Raw genomic sequence first — 16,968 nt, 5'->3', positions numbered from 1 at the left:
ATACCTCACTAAATCTAATATGACAGTTTGCATAATAGCGCCCTCTGTAAAAGAATAGTTGAAGCTGAAGTTTCAACTCCAGTAAGGAATTATATTATTTTAGTCGTACTTTTAATTGAATGCAAGATTTAAAATATAAAACTTATGCATTTGGCAGTTTTTTTATTAAAGAAAAATTATATATTTTTTTGTGAAGTTATTAATTATTTTTCAGTGCACTAAGCTACGTGCAAAGGAACATAGTGAGCACAATGCTAGCAACATTGAAGTGACGGAAACCAAAAATACTTTGTCGCAGAGCCACCATTTTCCCTTTGTAACTTAACCGGTGTTCAAACACGTGCGTACGATTAATTTACATGGAAAACTTCAGTGTTAGCGTCTGAAACTATAATATAAATACTGTATAAACCAGCGCGGTGTGTTTATTATAACGTGACACGTGTGAAAGTATCAAAATGAACACCGAAAAGCTGAAAAAACTGCAATCACAAGTACGTATCGGCGGTAAGGGAACCCCAAGACGTAAGAAGAAGGTTGTCCATGCGACTGCTGCTACAGATGATAAGAAATTACAATCGTCACTCAAAAAATTATCAGTGAACACGATTCCTGGTATTGAAGAAGTAAATATGATAAAAGAGGATGGTACTGTGATACATTTCAATAACCCTAAAGCTCAAGCTTCTCTTGCTGCGAATACATTCGCTATAACCGGTCACGGCGAAAACAAACAAATTGTTGAGATGCTACCAGGTATTCTCAGTCAATTGGGGCCTGAAGGTCTCAATCAATTGAAGAAGATAGCGTCCAGTGTAGCAGCGCTTGATGAAGACGATGAGGTACCAAATCTAGTCGGGAACTTCGACGAGGCTTCAAAGAAGGAGGCTAAGGAAGTCGCACCTGAACAAAGTGAAAAAGAGAAAGAAAAAGAAAAAAAACCAGAGCCTGAAACCAAAGCTGCAGATAAAAAAACCGACTAAACCTGACAGCAGTAATGCTCACCTGATGAAGTGAATGCTAGGGTTTCCAAAGCCAATGAGGTGTGTCTCAAAGCATTTTACTTTTTTATTGTTGTGTTCATAATAAATGTTTAAAACAGTGCATTGTATTTTGTGATTGGTGATGGTCATTGGTGCCTTCTGTAGTGTTTTGTCGCCCATGACTTTGGAAATACCTGGTGCAACCATTGACAAACCTTACAACCACTAACATTTCAATATATGATTAAACTGTTATTCTCACTGCTAAATGAATCTGTTAACTTTGGCATATATAATGAACTTTAAAGATTTATCAAAAAATAGTTATAGTGTGGTGAAACCATCTTAAAAACTTAAGTTTTAAGTCTGGTCATTGCTTCATATAGAAATATAATTAGAAACAGTCCGACGTCTGCTCAGACATTATTGTATAATAAAAAACTAAAAATTGTAAAATGTGAAAGATGATTGAGGTTATGCGAGTTTGACATAAACTTTGATCTGTCAGTATTGTTTTATTTTCTACCTATTCATGCTTATATTATCAAATGTACATGATATTTAAAACTCAATCTATTTATATTTATCATAAATGTATTGATTGTTTCAATTTAGTATGCTGATTCATGAATATTCTGTAATAAATTAGAAAACACATTGGTAAACACTTGTCAGGAAAATGTGTGTTAATTAAATAATTTTACTTGATATTCCAACCAAGTTTACAGATTATGATAATTTTATAGCTTCAACTAATATTATAGCCAGGTCAAAGGTGTCTACAGCTGACAACGGAAGTGAACTAAGTATAATACAAATTCATGTCAGTATAGGTGCAGTTGAATGTTTGAGGATTGATATATTTCAAAGGTAGATGAGCTATCAGCGAGCATTTATTTGGACTTCTTGCTTGTGTGGGACAAATCATAACCATCAATTGTTAGCTATTATTCATATCTGATTATCTTAATTTAGTATGAATGGTTGTCATTAATAAATACTAGATAAAGTAATGGTTGAAAAAGTGGAGCTGCTAAGGAATTAAATAAATGTTCCGTAGTGATGGTATTTATTTATCCACAAAAGATTTCCTGATTTAAGGGTATTTGTTGTTTATATACAAACCAAATTAATCTTCGCCAGGTCTATATTTTATGTATGATGTTATTATGACTAATATTTTCCTTAATTTTGGTTAGTTAAAGGTCTATTTTGATGATGGTACCAATAGTATTTCACATATACATAATTGAAAAGTTCCAGTGGAATTTCATGGTCTTCATCAATTCCTCTTTCAACAATGGTGCAGCACACATCATGTTACAAGAATTCTATTAAAATATTACAATTCAAAAGAAATGCGACATTCTCCATTTTTATGGCCATGTTTCTTCATTTGAAAGCTATAAGGCTCCTCAAATATTATTGTGATACCAACATTTAGTGTTTTTTTTAATAAATCAAACATGTATTTATACTTCATTTATTAAAGAAACCAACCCAGTGTTATGCAAACAACACAGATTGATTGACCTTACTTTTGAAGTCATTTGAAAATGTTATTATTATTGAAATATTTTAATAAGTCGTTTCTAGAGTTTTGTGAAACATTTAATTTGTAGTGGACTGGCACTTCACAATTAAGTTTCAAGTTCCAAATCTCAGGCATTGCGGGCACCTGGTGGTATATCATCACTGCCACCAATACAAATAAGAAAAACCACAGAAGCAAACTGTGAGTTTGCATATTAAGTTTCTTTACCCGAAGTGTATCCTTTATGTGGGCACATTATTTCTAAGATTCAGCTGTCTGTCTTATCAAGGCCTATTATATTATATTCCTTAAAGGCCGGCAACGCTCCTGTGATTCCGCTGGTGTTGCAAGATAATGTGAAAGGCGGTGATCTTGTAACACCAGGTGACCCGTACGCTCGTTTGTACAGCAGAGTACGCACAGTGTTTTACCGTTGCCGCTGCGCTATCAAAACAAAATAAAAAACAAGATGTCGAATTCCAAAATGGCCGCCATGCAAATTTAAATAAATAAGGTTTCTTTCATCGTTTATATTTTATTATTGTCTGATATCTTGAACAATGGTAAGTATCCCTGCGTGTGCGTGTCCGACTCACTTTATACGGAGCTATAAACATCGCGAAAAGAAGTCACCTTTCAATGTTCATTACTGAAAAAAACTGTAAGTACTTAGGACCACGTGACAGATTCATATTCACTTGCCTAAAGAAAAAAGCCGCTCTAGTTGCCCGGACGTTTCAGTAGATAAAGCATACTCCCTGCTTAAAGGCCGGTAACGCATCTCTTGAACCCCGGTGTTGGGGCTCATGTCCATGGGCGGCTGCCTCATCACTTCCCATCCCACGTGAGCTCGTTTGCCCCCTGATAAATAAAAAAATATAAAATATTTAGAAAGTTATTAGTTATAATTATTTGCGTTAATCTATTGCTATGTTACGAGTATAAATAATAATTTTTAATAAAAAGCCCGCTAAGTTTCACAAAAATCTACTGCTTTTATTGATTTAATTGCAAGTGCCTTCCAATTTTGTATTGTACGTGGGTCATATTTTATTATTTTTTCTAAATTACATACATCGTTTAATTTAATCTGTTCTTTTTATTTCATCAGCCGGAAGACGTCCACTACGGGACAAAGGCCTCCCCCAAAGATTTCCACAACGATTTTGACCAGATCGTCGGTCCATCTTGTGGGGTGTTATTTCATCAGGCTGCAGTAATTGCTGTACGAATCAGATTTACCAAAGTATAATATAGGTACAGTTAATATTTAACAAAATAAAATATGCTTATCGTTGCATGAATTTACAATCGTGGGTGTCGAATAAATTATTTTATCTACTATGACTGAGTTGTGTGGTTAATGTTTGTGGTTAGATAATTTGATAGCACTTGCATAATTCAAGAATTGGAAATAATGACTAAAGCCAGCTCCGTCAATACCGTGTTTCTTTGCGGGCATTATGGTAAAATTTTCACGGATGAAACGCAATAAAGTGACACGAAAACGTGGGACGTTTTTGTAAAACTTCTCTGCTAGCGTTGTACCGTGCAGGATTAGCACGCGGCCGCGAGTAAGTAGAACATCTTTCCTACCAGCGTTGTATCGTGCAGGTGTAGCGCGCGGCCACTAGTAAGTAGAACATCGTCCCTACTAGCGTTGTATCGTGCAGGTTTAGCGCGCAGCCGCGAGTAAGTAGAACATCTTCCCTACTTGCGTGGTATCGTAAAGGTTTAGCACGCGGCCGCGAGTAAGTAGATCATCTTCCCTACTAGCGTGGTATCGTGCAGATTTAGCGCGCGCCCGCAAGTAAGTAGAACATCTTTCCTACCCGCGTTGTATAGTGCAGGTGTAGCGTGCGGCCGCTAGTAAGTAGAACATTTTCCCTACTAGCGTTGGATCGTATAGGTTTAGCGCGCGGTCGCGAGTAAGTAGAACATCTTCCCCACTAGCGTGGTATCGTGCAGATTTAGCGCGCGCCCGCGAGTAAGTAGAACATCGTCCCTACTAGCGTTGTATCGTGCAGGCTTAGCGCGCAGCCGCTAGTAAGTAGAACATTTTCCCCACTAGCGTTGGATCGTATAGGTTTAGCGCGCGTTTGCGAGAAAGTAGAACATCTTCCCTACTAGCGTGGTATGGTGCTGCTTTAGCGCGCGCCCGCGATTAAGTAGAACACCTTCCCTACTAGCGTTGTATCGTGCAGGCTTAGCGCGCGGCCGCTAGTAAGTAATACTAGTAATATTTACATTGACACACTAAACATATATTATCTTGCCCCAAACTAGGCATAGCTAACTATGGGTGTAAGACAACAATGTATTTAATACAATATACTTACTTTAAACGTACGTAAAAACATCCATGACTCGGAAACAAACAACCATATTCATAATATAAATGTTTGCACCAACCGGGATTCGAACCGTGGTTCTTTAGCTCAGGGTCACTTACCACTGGGCTATATGGGTCATCGTTGTTTTTTCCGTGTAGTGTGGAAATTTTTAAGAAATAAATCGGAGTTTAGTTTTATACAAAAATTCTTCCCGCGTCACATTTGATTTAACTATAGCCACAGAGCACCAGATATATTATAAATACTTATCGTAAATATAAATCAATCTTAATTGAACTTGGGTGCTATATTAGCACTCATATTTTCTGGTAAAATTCTGCATTTCCATAGTAAAACTCAATGTGACACAGAGAGAGTTTCAAACTTTGTGAAACTCTCTTGAAAGCATGTTTGTTCTTGGTATCGATATTGTTTGAATTGATTCAGTCAATGCCAGACCGTGAGTTTTTTTTCGGGAGGCATGGTACAATTTCACTCAAAAACTTTGACTGCAGATGAAAATATGTCAAATAAAAAAATAGTATACTTACATGCCCTCCATCTGATATCTGGATTTTACCTCAGGACTACTACCTATTCTTCTAATCCTCCATTTGGAATAGCGCATTCGGCCTTGTTTTACCTGAGGAAGACGCAAATATATCGTAAACCCAGAAACCCGAAATGCACATTATAAATTCTCGGGATGGAAGATTGAGCATAAATACTTCGTAATTCCTGCAGGATTTTCTGATGTGTATTTTAGTCGTATGTGTGTTATCACCGTCCTGTCATTTCACAGGTAAGGTTAACCTAGTATTAGAATTATAGGCCTCAAAAACTCGAGTAAATTGTCGATTCCGTGGTCATCTGGAAGGCAATATCAAAATTGCTGAATGGGAGGTCGTCAATAGAGCGAGGCAATACTTCATACAAGCACATATTCTAGCGTTCTCATCTTTTGTCCAGTGGATCCTAGTACCAACTTAAACCACTTGAGACGGAAACTGCTTGAAATGTTGGGCACCCACCACTTAAACTCATATGTGTCATTTCCTTGACCTACATGAATAAAGTGATTTTGATTTGATTTGCTATGAACTAAATACGTCTTGATTACTTATTTAGTTTTTTTATGAATATAAGGGACGAGACGAGCAGTACGTTCAGCTGATGGTATTTGATACGCCCTGCCCATTACTATGCAGTGCCACTCAGGATTCTTGAAAAACCCAAATATTCTGAGCGACACTACAATTGCGCTTGTCATCTTGCGACATAAGATTTTAAGTCATTTGCCCAGTAATTTCACTAGCTACGGCGCCCTTCAGATCGATACACAGTAATGTTTACACATTACTGCTTCACTGCAGAAGTTGTGGTACCCATAATCTAGCTGGCATTCTGTGCAAAGAAGCCTCCCATTGGTAATAAAGTTGCGTAAAAACGCTGATGATGAAAGAAATTTCAGGGTGTGTTCGATCATTTATTCCGAAGAGCTTTTAACCTTATTCCTGACTGACCTTATGCAGTCCTCACCATCAGGATGTGTGGGGCTCCTCCACAGTGTGGTTTTCAAGGTAAGTCGCTACATACTTTTAGCCGTACAACTAAATTGCAGCAGTAACTTTATTGCGCGATGTTTTCGGAACGATACAACATGGTACCTTCAAAAATGCCAGCAAGGCTCATTTTATTTCTTTGGTGGAGGAAAGAGGAGTGCAGGAGAGTGTTGGCGGCGCTGATCACTCATCATCAGTAGACCCGTAAGTTGGTTTGTCCTTCTCTTCCATAAAATACTTATAGTAGGTAGACTATGTTTTTCAATAAACGCTCAAACAACTTAAACGCCTTATCTGTCGTAGTAGTATTTATATAGGTCATTATAGTAGGCTATGGTACGTCTGTAGTCCCTAATCTGTATAAATAGTCTTTGGTATATAATTATTTATTTATAATTTTATATTAAATGGTAGGTAGTATAATTAGTATTAAGTAAACAGTCACAGAGTATATTATATAATATTAAACAGTATTTACTAAACACACTAATAAAAGATACTAGTAGTAAAGTAATATAAACATGGGCCTTCACAATTTAATATTATTAATTGTTTGATGTTTCTTCTATTGCTTATTAAGCCTGAAAGACCTAAGCTGTTTGAAATTTTAAAATATTTCTACTTAAGTACCTACAATGATAGCGCGGCCGTGGACAGATGATTTACCAAAGTGTAGGAACACCTGTGTAGCTTCATATTTCTCTCAAGTTGGTGGGAGTTCAGGGTCTTCTGAAGATTACCTTTGCTTCTACTGCCAAACAGAAGACAATTCGTAAGTATATTTAATTTTGAAGTTAGCAGTTATGTCTGTTATTATTTGGTCACAATAAATAGTAAAATAATATAATAAGCATATAATAATTATGATTCTAAACAGCCAGTGGTAATTTAAAATACAAGAAAAAGTTATTTTCTCATTAATCGTTAGTTACTTTATAATACAACCTTGATATGAGGATGACTTAAAAATAGAAAGCAGATAGAAATTTAAGTTCTTTATTGTCAAATACAAAGTATTAGTACCACCAGTACAATATTTGTACTAGATGGAAGCACATCTTCTACCAAATGTTTATAAGTCTGTCATCCGCACCAAACCAATCATTAGCAAAATGTCTATTTTTAAACATTTTGCATATTCACAAGAATATAAAGTTATACCTAAGAATAATCCAAATTATTCTTAGGTATAACTTTATACCAAGTATAATGAATAAGATATAAACATAAGAATGTAAACATGTGTACTTCTTCATATAAACTTTGGCTATGCCAAATCCCACATTCCTCCATTTGCATGATATGTTTAAAAAGGGGCACAAAGCATTGTTGCGTATGTAAGACAATGTTTTAAATCCAGGTGTCTCTATGGAGTATTTGAACCACACAATGGCATGGAAGCGGCCAGGTTTATTATGCAAAGAGTGGCAGCAGAGTTGCTGCTACCCCCACCATCTATTAGCAATACTGATGATGAAATAAGAGAAAGACTCAGGTAAGATATAATTACACTATAATTGAATAATTTGATGAAAAAGTAACATACTTTTGTTATTTATCAATCATGAGTGAGCATGAGTTTAACATGATAAAAATTGATCAACCATTTAATTGCTGTGAATCTGAAGTTTAAGTACATTTTCTCATTCCTTTTATTTCCATCTGGTGGTGTATAGAAAAAATTCTTCATATTAAAATAAATAACAATTTCAGAAATGCATTTCTATCAGTTGAGAAGGCCTACACAGAAAACTATGATGGAATGATTGCTGAGAGAACCAGCTTACAATACCAGCTACAGACATTAAATGAAACACAGGTAACTTTAATTTACTTATATTATTTAGTGATAACAATAAGGTCTTTATGGTGGGATGTAGTGTGTAAACTTTGATTACAGTTTAATTTAAATATACTTTTGAATATGTGATTTGGATGGATGTAGTCCATAATATAATCTCATAATAATGTAATAAGATTACATAAAAAAAACTATTTGCAAAATAGTATTAGTTATAAGTATTTGAAATGAAAAATATTTGATATAATAATTCTGATAATATTTTTCTCAGATATCACAGAACTGTGACAATATATTGCACCGTTTGAAAGAGATTGATCAACATTTGTCTGGCGGTGCCACAGTGGTGTTGGCCCTTGTCCACAACAACAAATTGTTTGTGGCTAATGTTGGAGAGACCAGAGCCTTGCTGTGCAAAACTGATGATAACTCAGTGTTACGGGTTGTACAACTGACGGTTGACCACAGTTTAAATAATGAGGATGAGTTGTTGAGGCTTTCACAGTTGGGATTGGATGTGAATAAGTTGAGAAATGGTAAGAATAATATAGATTTTATTTTGGTGGTTGTAGCTTTGTTGAGGAAGAACTTATTTTTTGTTTTCATTCTCGGTTGCCATAGCTACTGAAATTACTAGGCAAATGAGACTTAATATCTTATGTCTCAAGGTGACAAGCATAATTGTAGTGCCACTGAGAGTTTTCTGATATTTCAAGAATCCTGAGCAGCACTACATTGTAATGGGCATGGCATATCAATTACTATTGCTAATGGCTGAATATCCTGCTCGTCTTGTCCCTTATTGACATAAAAAAATATATAAGACTTAACAGCTAACTAACTAATATAATATAATAATAAGTCTGGGTTTGGATTATGATACACAATTAATGTATTTCTAGATGTTAGGAAAATCAAATAGATAATATCTTATGAAATGTACGGTGTATAGTTGGCCCCTTGTGAGGAGGCCTATATCCAAAGACAAGCTGTATAGTAAGCAAACTTGTTGCCAAATTATATTGTAGGAATTTAGCAATAAAGGCTATTATTATATTAAATTCTTGTATGAGTCTTCATTTCAAGTCTGCTCATAGCTTTTGTAATGAATTAATTAATAATAATAAAACATTGTTTTATTCCAGTACAGTACCTCGGTAATCAAACAGGCACCAGATGTCTGGGTAACTATCTGGTGAAAGGACTGTACAAGGCATTCCCCAGTATAAGTTCTGCTGCTGCCGAGCCGGTTGTGGCTGCTCCGGAGATACATGGACCCATTGATCTTGATCAGTCTTGCAGGTTGTTACTTTCAGCATAATAATGTGTTCGAAATAATAGTACTTACTAGGTAAACTTACAGCTTATATATAAAATGCCTAAAATATTTTTATTGAAATATTTTTTTTAATGACAAAACAGTTAAGACGGGTTAGCGAATTTTAGAACTTTAGGATTTAAACTCGACTCACAGTGGATATATTGTTTCTATTGAAAAAATAAATTTTGAATTCGAATTAAGTATTGTAAGATGTAAGACTTTCCTTCACACATGGGATAGTCTTATAAAAAAACAAATACAATATTGTCTCTTGTAAAATATTTTATCATCCAGTACTACATTTGATCTGTTTTAAATTTAAAATATTTTTTTTTCCTCCAAATAACAATGAATTCACTTAAGCGATTTAGAACTCCTTGTTACAGGTCTGACCATTTCTTTTGTGTATGCATGTATGTGCTATTGAAAAAAATTACGAAAACTGTGCAAGATCAATAAAGGAAATAAAACGAAATAAGCAATAACTACTTATAGTACAATGCTTAATATTTAACCATCTTTCCAACATTTTAACAAAATACGCCCTCCCTCTTACCCGACTTTCAACCAATGCATGTAATAAGTCGAACAATTTTTTTTTCTATAGAATAGGAGTGACAAGGGTAAAGGTTATCTGATGTGAAGTGATCACCACTCATACTGTCTTGAAACACCAGAAGGAATCACAGAAGACTATTTAGGTAGATGTACACATGTGTAGGTGCTTGTTTTGTAACATTTCATCCTGGAAACACTCTAGCTCTTCCCAAACCTTAAATTCATTTAATAGTTTGGTTGTAAGTGAAATAAAGTTCCCTGTGAAACACCACAAATTCAGACGCTGATTATGGTTTTCTTAGATAATTTATATGTTTAGATAGAGCCTCTAGCTGATAGTGGAAGGCTCCTTTGCACAGGATGCCGGCTAGATTATGGGTGCTACAACACCACCTATTTCTACCCCAAAGTAGCAATAGGTAACCTAGTGAAATTACTGGGCAAATGAGATTTAATATCTTATGTCTCAAGGTGACGAGCGCAATTGTAGTGCCGCTCAATATTTTTGGGTTTTTTAAGAAAGGCAGGGCGTATCAATTACCATCAGCTGAAATCCTGCTCATCTCGTCCCTTATTATCATAAAAAAGACAACCGAATAAAAAAGGCCAGTTTTATTGCTCTAGTGTGCGTGACAGGCTACGTCATGCACTTGCAATTGGTATTGCAAGTGCATGACGTAGTTGGTACACTTTGTGTTAGTATGCGTGCATTGCTCAAGATATAGGTTAACTATCGACCTTAATTTATTCCGACGTTTTCACAACTGTCACAGCTTATCTAGACATATTAATGATTGTGACATAGTGATGTTTTAAGTTTGAGACAAGTGGGACGTAGACCTATGTAGCTTTTCGAAACACTCCCCATTGTCTATATGTACAACAATAGCAATGACAATCTAGGTCTGATATTACAAAAGCCCAACAATTAAATGAAACTAAATTATGTAACAATACCAATGTAATATTTAATCATCAAAATAATCTATTTTAGGTTTTTAGTTCTCGTAAGTGCAGGGGTATACAGAAGGATACAAGAAGTGAGAGGCAGCTATGAAGAGGCAAACAAACAATTAGCACAGAAAATTGTCGAGAACTTTCGTAAACAATCCGATTTTAGACGGGTCTCCCAATCCGTTTTAGAAGAAATAGAAGATGAGTTCATGTCTTACTGTGTCCAAAATAACCTCACGCCAAAACCAAACACCCATATAACCTTGCTTATTCGAAATTTTAATTTTCTCCCGCCAGTTTCGAATGACAGCTGTCAAAAGAATCAATCAGTCAGATTCAACCCGATAGTGCAGGCCAAGTCGAATACGATGATCCACGAGATCGATTCGGAGTTATCGTCAAACGATTGCGAATCGATTGTCGATACAAATCGTTCGATTGAATCGACATCCGATATTTATCCGAACCGGCCGTATGAGAAGGATAGGAGGATCAAGGGCTATGTTGATTTCTCTTGTTATTACGAGAATGTCGCAAAAGCTAGAAAGAATGGGACTTTGCCTAGTTTTATAAAATAATTTAAATGAAGTATTCAGTCATTGTGAAGTCTGATTGCGTTCAACAGGGTTAATACCATATTGGTAATATGCAAATCATCTTGTAAATATCGTAAAATATGTACGATGTTACATTATATTATGTTCCAACACTGCATCCTATTTTACATAATTTATGTTAATGTAAATATTTTTTTACATAAACTTGCATAAAATTGCTGATATAATTATTTTTCCAAAGATTTATACTATTTGTAAATAAATATTATATAATAAATCGAAACGTTCGTTTTTCTTATTTATTCCACATACTTTTAAGCTTTAAAAGCTGCTTTGCGGATTTAAGAACCCATTTATTTGTCTTTGTAATTTAATGATTAACTTTTTTTTATGGAATAGGAGGAAAAACGAGCATACGGGTCACCTGGTGTTAAGTGATCACCGCCGCCCACATTCTCTTGCAACACCAGAGGAATCACAAGAGCGTTGCCGGCCTTTAAGGAAGGTGTACGCGCTTTTTTTGAAGGTACCCATGTCGTATTGTCCCGGAAACACCGCACAAGGAAGCTCATTCCATAGCTTTGTAGTACGAGGGAGAAAGCTCCTTGAAAACCGCACTGTAGAGGACCGCCACACATCCAGATGGTGGGGATGAAATCCTAACTTGTGGCGTGTCGTGCGAAGGTGGAATTCGGCGGCAGGAATCAGGTTAAACAGCTCTTCGGAACACTCCCCGTGATAGATGCGGTAGAAGACACACAATGAAGCGACGTCTCTACGCAACGCCAAGAGATCCAGCCGTTCACAGAGCACTGAGTCCCCGACAATTCGAGCTGCTCTACGTTGCACGCGGTCAAATGGATCGAGCAGATACTGGGGTGCGCCAGACCAGAGATGACAGCAATACTCCATGTGTGGCCGGACCTGCGCTTTGTAGAGCGCTAGAATGTGGGCCGGCTTGAAGTATTGCCGTGCTCTATTGATGACGCCCAGCTTCTTCGAAGCCAATTTGGCTTTGCCCTCCAGATGGCCACGGAATTGGCAATCGCTCGAGATTTCGAGACCCAGTAATCCGATACTAGGCGCGGCTTTAAGAGAAGTGTTCTCGAAGAGCGGTGATACGACAAATGGGGTTTTTTTAGTGGTAAACGCGCAAACTTGAGTCTTCTGGGGGTTAAATTGGACAAGGTTCAACTTACCCCATTCCGCGACCTTCTCGAGAGAGGACTCGATAGAAGACACAAGTTTCACCCGGCACTGGTCGACGTTTTCCCGAGAGAGACCTGCATGGCCCGTGTATACGGCATCACCAGTGCTGTCGTCTGCATAGCAATGCATGTTGGCGGTGTCCAACATATCATTGATATGCAGAAGAAACAGCGTGGGAGATAGCACACAGCCTTGGGGCACTCCAGCGTTCACGGGCTTGGGATTCGAGCAATAACCGTCGATAACGACCTGTATGCTGCGCCCAGTGAGGAAGCTGGAGGTCCACTTGCATAAGCTCTCGGGAAGCCCAAATGATGGAAGTTTTGCGAGGAGCGCCTTGTGCCATACACGATCAAAGGCCTTCGCTATATCCAGACCAACTGCCAGGCCTTCCCCCTTGCTTTCAATAGCCGCCGCCCATCTGTGCGTTAGGTATACCAGAAGATCGCCAGTCGACCGACAATGGCGAAAGCCGTACTGCCGGTCGTTGATCAACTGGTGACCCTCAAGGTATACCAAGAGCTGGCGGTTAATTATGCTCTCCATAATTTTGGAGAGTAGGGAGGTAATAGCAATAGGCCTGTAGTTTGCCGGATCCGAACTGTCTCCTTTTTTTGGGATCGGATGGACAAGGGCTGACTTCCATGAATCAGGGACTACGCCTTTTGAATAAGAGTGCCGGAATAAACGCGTTAGCACCGGCGTCAACTCAGGGGCACACGTTCTAAGCACGATTGGAGAAATTCCATCCGGCCCGCTCGACTTCCTGACGTCCAACGAAAACAGAGCTCGCCTAACAGTTTTCTGTCGGAACTGTACTTCAGGCATGGAGCTCTGACACCGCGGGATGGTCGGCGGTGTTTTTCCGTTGTCGTCAAGAGTCGAGTTGGAGGAAAAAAGAGTGCACAGGAGATCGGCTTTCTCTTTTGCCGTATGGGCCAGGGTGTCATTCCTCATGTGCAACGGCGGCATGGACGGCTGGCTGAAGTTACCAAGAGCAGCTTTCGACAACGACCAGAACTTGCGTGTTCCGGTCGGGTAACTGGAAAGCTGCTCGCCAATTTTGACGACGTGCTTCGATTTCGCACGGGCGATTTGCCGCTTAAAAAATCTGGAGGCACGGTTATATTTCCTCTTCAGAACTTTGCAGTTCGGATCCTTTGAGCCCAGCGCCGCAACCCAAGTTCGATACGCCTGTTTTTTGCAGTCAGATGCTGCTTTAACTGACGCATCGAACCAGGGCTGTGATCTGCCACCGATCGGTACTACAGAGCTTGGTATAAAAATATCCATGCCCTGCAGTATCACATCGGCTACTGCAACGGCGCAGGCACTAGGATCATCTGAAAGGAAACAAACCCTGCCCCAAGGGTAGGATGCAAAAAAGGAACGCATCCTATCCCAATCTGCTGACTTGTAGTGCCAAACGCGGCGGGTCGCTGGTGGTCTGCGACGTTGGCGTCGGATAGGCACTACACTCCTGACCAGGCAATGGTCGGACGTTCCGAGAGGGGCGTCGACAGAGACCTGGTAACCATTGGGATGTGTAGTCAGCAGAAGATCTATTAAGGACGGCATGTGGCTATCCACATCCGGGAGCCGCGTCGGCGACTCAACCAATTGGGACAGACCATACGCCAATGCAAAATTATGCACAGATCGCCCTGCGTAGTCTGTGGTACGTGATCCAAGCCATTCGGCATTGTGCCCGTTGAAATCACCCAAGACTACGATTTCAGCGGAGGGGATCTGAGCAAGCACGTCATCAAATGCCGCTTGAGCGCAGCCCATGAGGTGATCCGTTTCTGCGTTACCACTATGGGACCTGTAGACACACGCATAGATGCGGACGCGGTCCTCTAAATCTACGCGGAGCCAGAGAGTAGACAGGCCCCTACCCTCAAAATTGCCGAGACGGCGACAGCAGATATCCTCCCTAACGTACACACATACCCCGGCATGAGGCATGAAATTATGCTCAATTTTGTACCCGGGGTACGTTAAATATGACGTATCGCTAGGTCGAGATATCTGCGTCTCCGTAAGGAAACACAAGGCCGGCTGCGCCGTCTCAAGGTGGTGGTGGACGACGTTTAAGTTGGAGTGAATTCCCCGGATGTTACAAAAGTCCACATTTAGCGTGGAGCGGGGTGCCGTGGTGTTGCTGCCCTGTTTGTCCTGTGACATACGCGGTACTGTGCCCTCCCCAGAATACGAGGGGCAGCCCGAGCGCGAATGCTCGGGGAGGGATTCTCCGGCTCTACAAGAGCCGGTACCCTCCTGGGGTAATTTATTTTTTAGGACCGCTCTCATATTTTGTTGGGGGGGGGGGGGGAAGGACGGGGGGGAATGGCCTCCGGTCCTCGACACTAACCTATGCGAAACATAGCGGCACTAGGCCGCTACTTCACGCCGGTATTCTGTGCGAGTGTGGTAAGTAACCCGGACGAGTCTGGCCCGATTGTGCTGACGTCATAAGGCAGCAGCGTGACTCTCCCACTTTCAAAAAGCCCGTAGTCGCCTCTTACGACACCCTTGGACCTGGGACTACCCTATTCTTTTTACGCCCCGAGGCAGAACAGGGCAAAGCTATCTCGTTCGTTAAAATCGGGGAATACCCGTGACCCCACCCCCGCTTGCGTCGCACGCATCGCATCGGGTTGCGTTCAGAAACTCACTCATACTCATACAAACTCGGCGCCTCTACGGTTTAAAATAACTAGTACTTTTTCTCTGGTTCAAAGAACTGCCGCCGTTTTAACGTTGAGCTCGTAAGGAATGTAAACTAAAACCCTAAACGTAAAATGAAACCATAAACGTGAATAAAAATAAACATTAAATATTGAGAGACTTGTTCAATAAGCGTTATAGATGTTTTGTTGTTTACAAGGCCTATGTTGCGCCTATTGTACCTACTTACTTGTCGATACTCCACTACAAAAAACAATCATATAGGTAACAAAAATAATTTAGGTGGCAGTGGCGGCGCGGCGCCCCTACTGTCTTGGCGCCTGTGTGCGCCGCACACTTCGCACACAGGGGCGGCGCGGCCCTGGCTGACGGTGATTACGGGATCCCAGTGTACTACTCGGTATGGTAATCCAAAGTGATTCTAGGCCAATACATGACCATTCCGATTTCTCTTGAGCAAGTAGATTTCTTTTACAACAAATCATGACACCACCGCCAGTTTTCTTTGCAGTTGCACTAAAATCACGATCGCACCTAAAAACGTCATAACGGCCATCACATAATTCTCCATTATGAAAACCATCTGTAAGCCAGGTTTCCGTAGCAATGATAATGTCATAGTCATTACACAAAATGTTAAGTTTAAGATCGCTTGTTTTCGTACGTAGCCCACGAACATTCTGGTAAAATACTTTTAGCGCATTAATCATTCAAAATTATAGTTAAAAATATTTTAGTTAATTTATGACAGCACAACTTTTATAACTAAGCAATACGACGCTTTATCTATTAACTAGCTAACCCGGCAAACGTTGTTTTGCCATATAAAGTATAATTCACGCGATAGTTTTATAAGTATAAATATTGCCTATATTATAGCCTGTACATCATTTTGTTCTATTGTCAATAGTTTTTGCAGCGCACGCAAAAATAGGTTTTCGATTTAACACCTTGTGTTACAAAATAGAAATTTTATTACGGATCCCTAAATTTGAAAAAAAACATAGCCTATAGCCTTCCTCGATAAATGGACTACCCAACACTGAAAGAATCATTCAAATCGGACCAGTAGTACCAGAGATTAGCGCGTTCAAACAAACAAACACACACTGCAGCTTTATAATATTAGTATAGATATGTGTGGTGTGTGTGATGTGTTATGTAAGATGCATTTAGTGAGAAAAACATTATATAAATTTTGATTAACAAATTCCACGAAATAGAAACCAGAAGTTGATGTATTAAATTTACAAAAGAATAAGTTAGATATTTTCATATGTGAAACATAAAAGTTGTTGAAGTTATACAATTTTTAATAAATCTTTTTTTGTATTTATAGTTATGGCAGGTGATTCGTCATTTTTCCTTAAAAAAATCTGACAATTTCTCACCCAAAGAAATTTGTAGGACTTTTTTCCTGCCAAATCCTTCGATTCTTTCAAAAGAGATTTATTATCTGGGGTCA

General features: G+C 39.0%; 2 protein-coding genes across 2 annotated transcripts; both read left to right on the top strand.

The window, feature by feature from the left end:
* The first annotated feature begins 288 nt into the window (after positions 1 to 288).
* LOC126972314 (transcription factor BTF3 homolog 4-like) lies at positions 289 to 1,490 on the top strand. The gene has a single exon (XM_050818979.1). It carries the CDS (start codon positions 459 to 461, stop codon positions 981 to 983), a length of 525 nt encoding a protein of 174 aa, XP_050674936.1. The 5' UTR covers positions 289 to 458; the 3' UTR covers positions 984 to 1,490.
* Positions 1,491 to 6,806: 5,316 nt separating this feature from the next.
* Positions 6,807 to 11,886, top strand: LOC126972301 (TGF-beta-activated kinase 1 and MAP3K7-binding protein 1-like). Its single transcript, XM_050818956.1, has 6 exons — positions 6,807 to 7,184; positions 7,773 to 7,907; positions 8,126 to 8,231; positions 8,485 to 8,749; positions 9,359 to 9,515; positions 11,087 to 11,886. Exons 1-6 carry the CDS (start codon positions 7,048 to 7,050, stop codon positions 11,622 to 11,624), a joined length of 1,338 nt encoding a protein of 445 aa, XP_050674913.1. The 5' UTR covers positions 6,807 to 7,047; the 3' UTR covers positions 11,625 to 11,886.
* Positions 11,887 to 16,968: the final 5,082 nt, after the last annotated feature.

The sequence above is a fragment of the Leptidea sinapis genome, chromosome 26, assembly GCF_905404315.1.
Source record: "Leptidea sinapis chromosome 26, ilLepSina1.1, whole genome shotgun sequence".
Classification (NCBI taxonomy): Eukaryota; Metazoa; Arthropoda; class Insecta; order Lepidoptera; family Pieridae; genus Leptidea; species Leptidea sinapis.
The sequence above is the reverse complement of the archived record's forward strand: the minus strand, read 5'-3'. Positions and strand labels throughout refer to the sequence as shown.

Excerpts from the sequence above, each read along its gene's own strand:
- LOC126972314 (XM_050818979.1), top strand. The coding sequence starts at position 459 with ATGAACACCGAAAAGCTGAAAAAACTGCAATCACAAGTACGTATCGGC.
- LOC126972301 (XM_050818956.1), top strand. The coding sequence starts at position 7,048 with ATGATAGCGCGGCCGTGGACAGATGATTTACCAAAGTGTAGGAACACC. Across the intron at positions 7,908-8,125 it reads GAAATAAGAGAAAGACTCAG|AAATGCATTTCTATCAGTTG; the intron begins GTAAGATATAAT and ends TAACAATTTCAG. Across the intron at positions 8,750-9,358 it reads TGTGAATAAGTTGAGAAATG|TACAGTACCTCGGTAATCAA; the intron begins GTAAGAATAATA and ends GTTTTATTCCAG.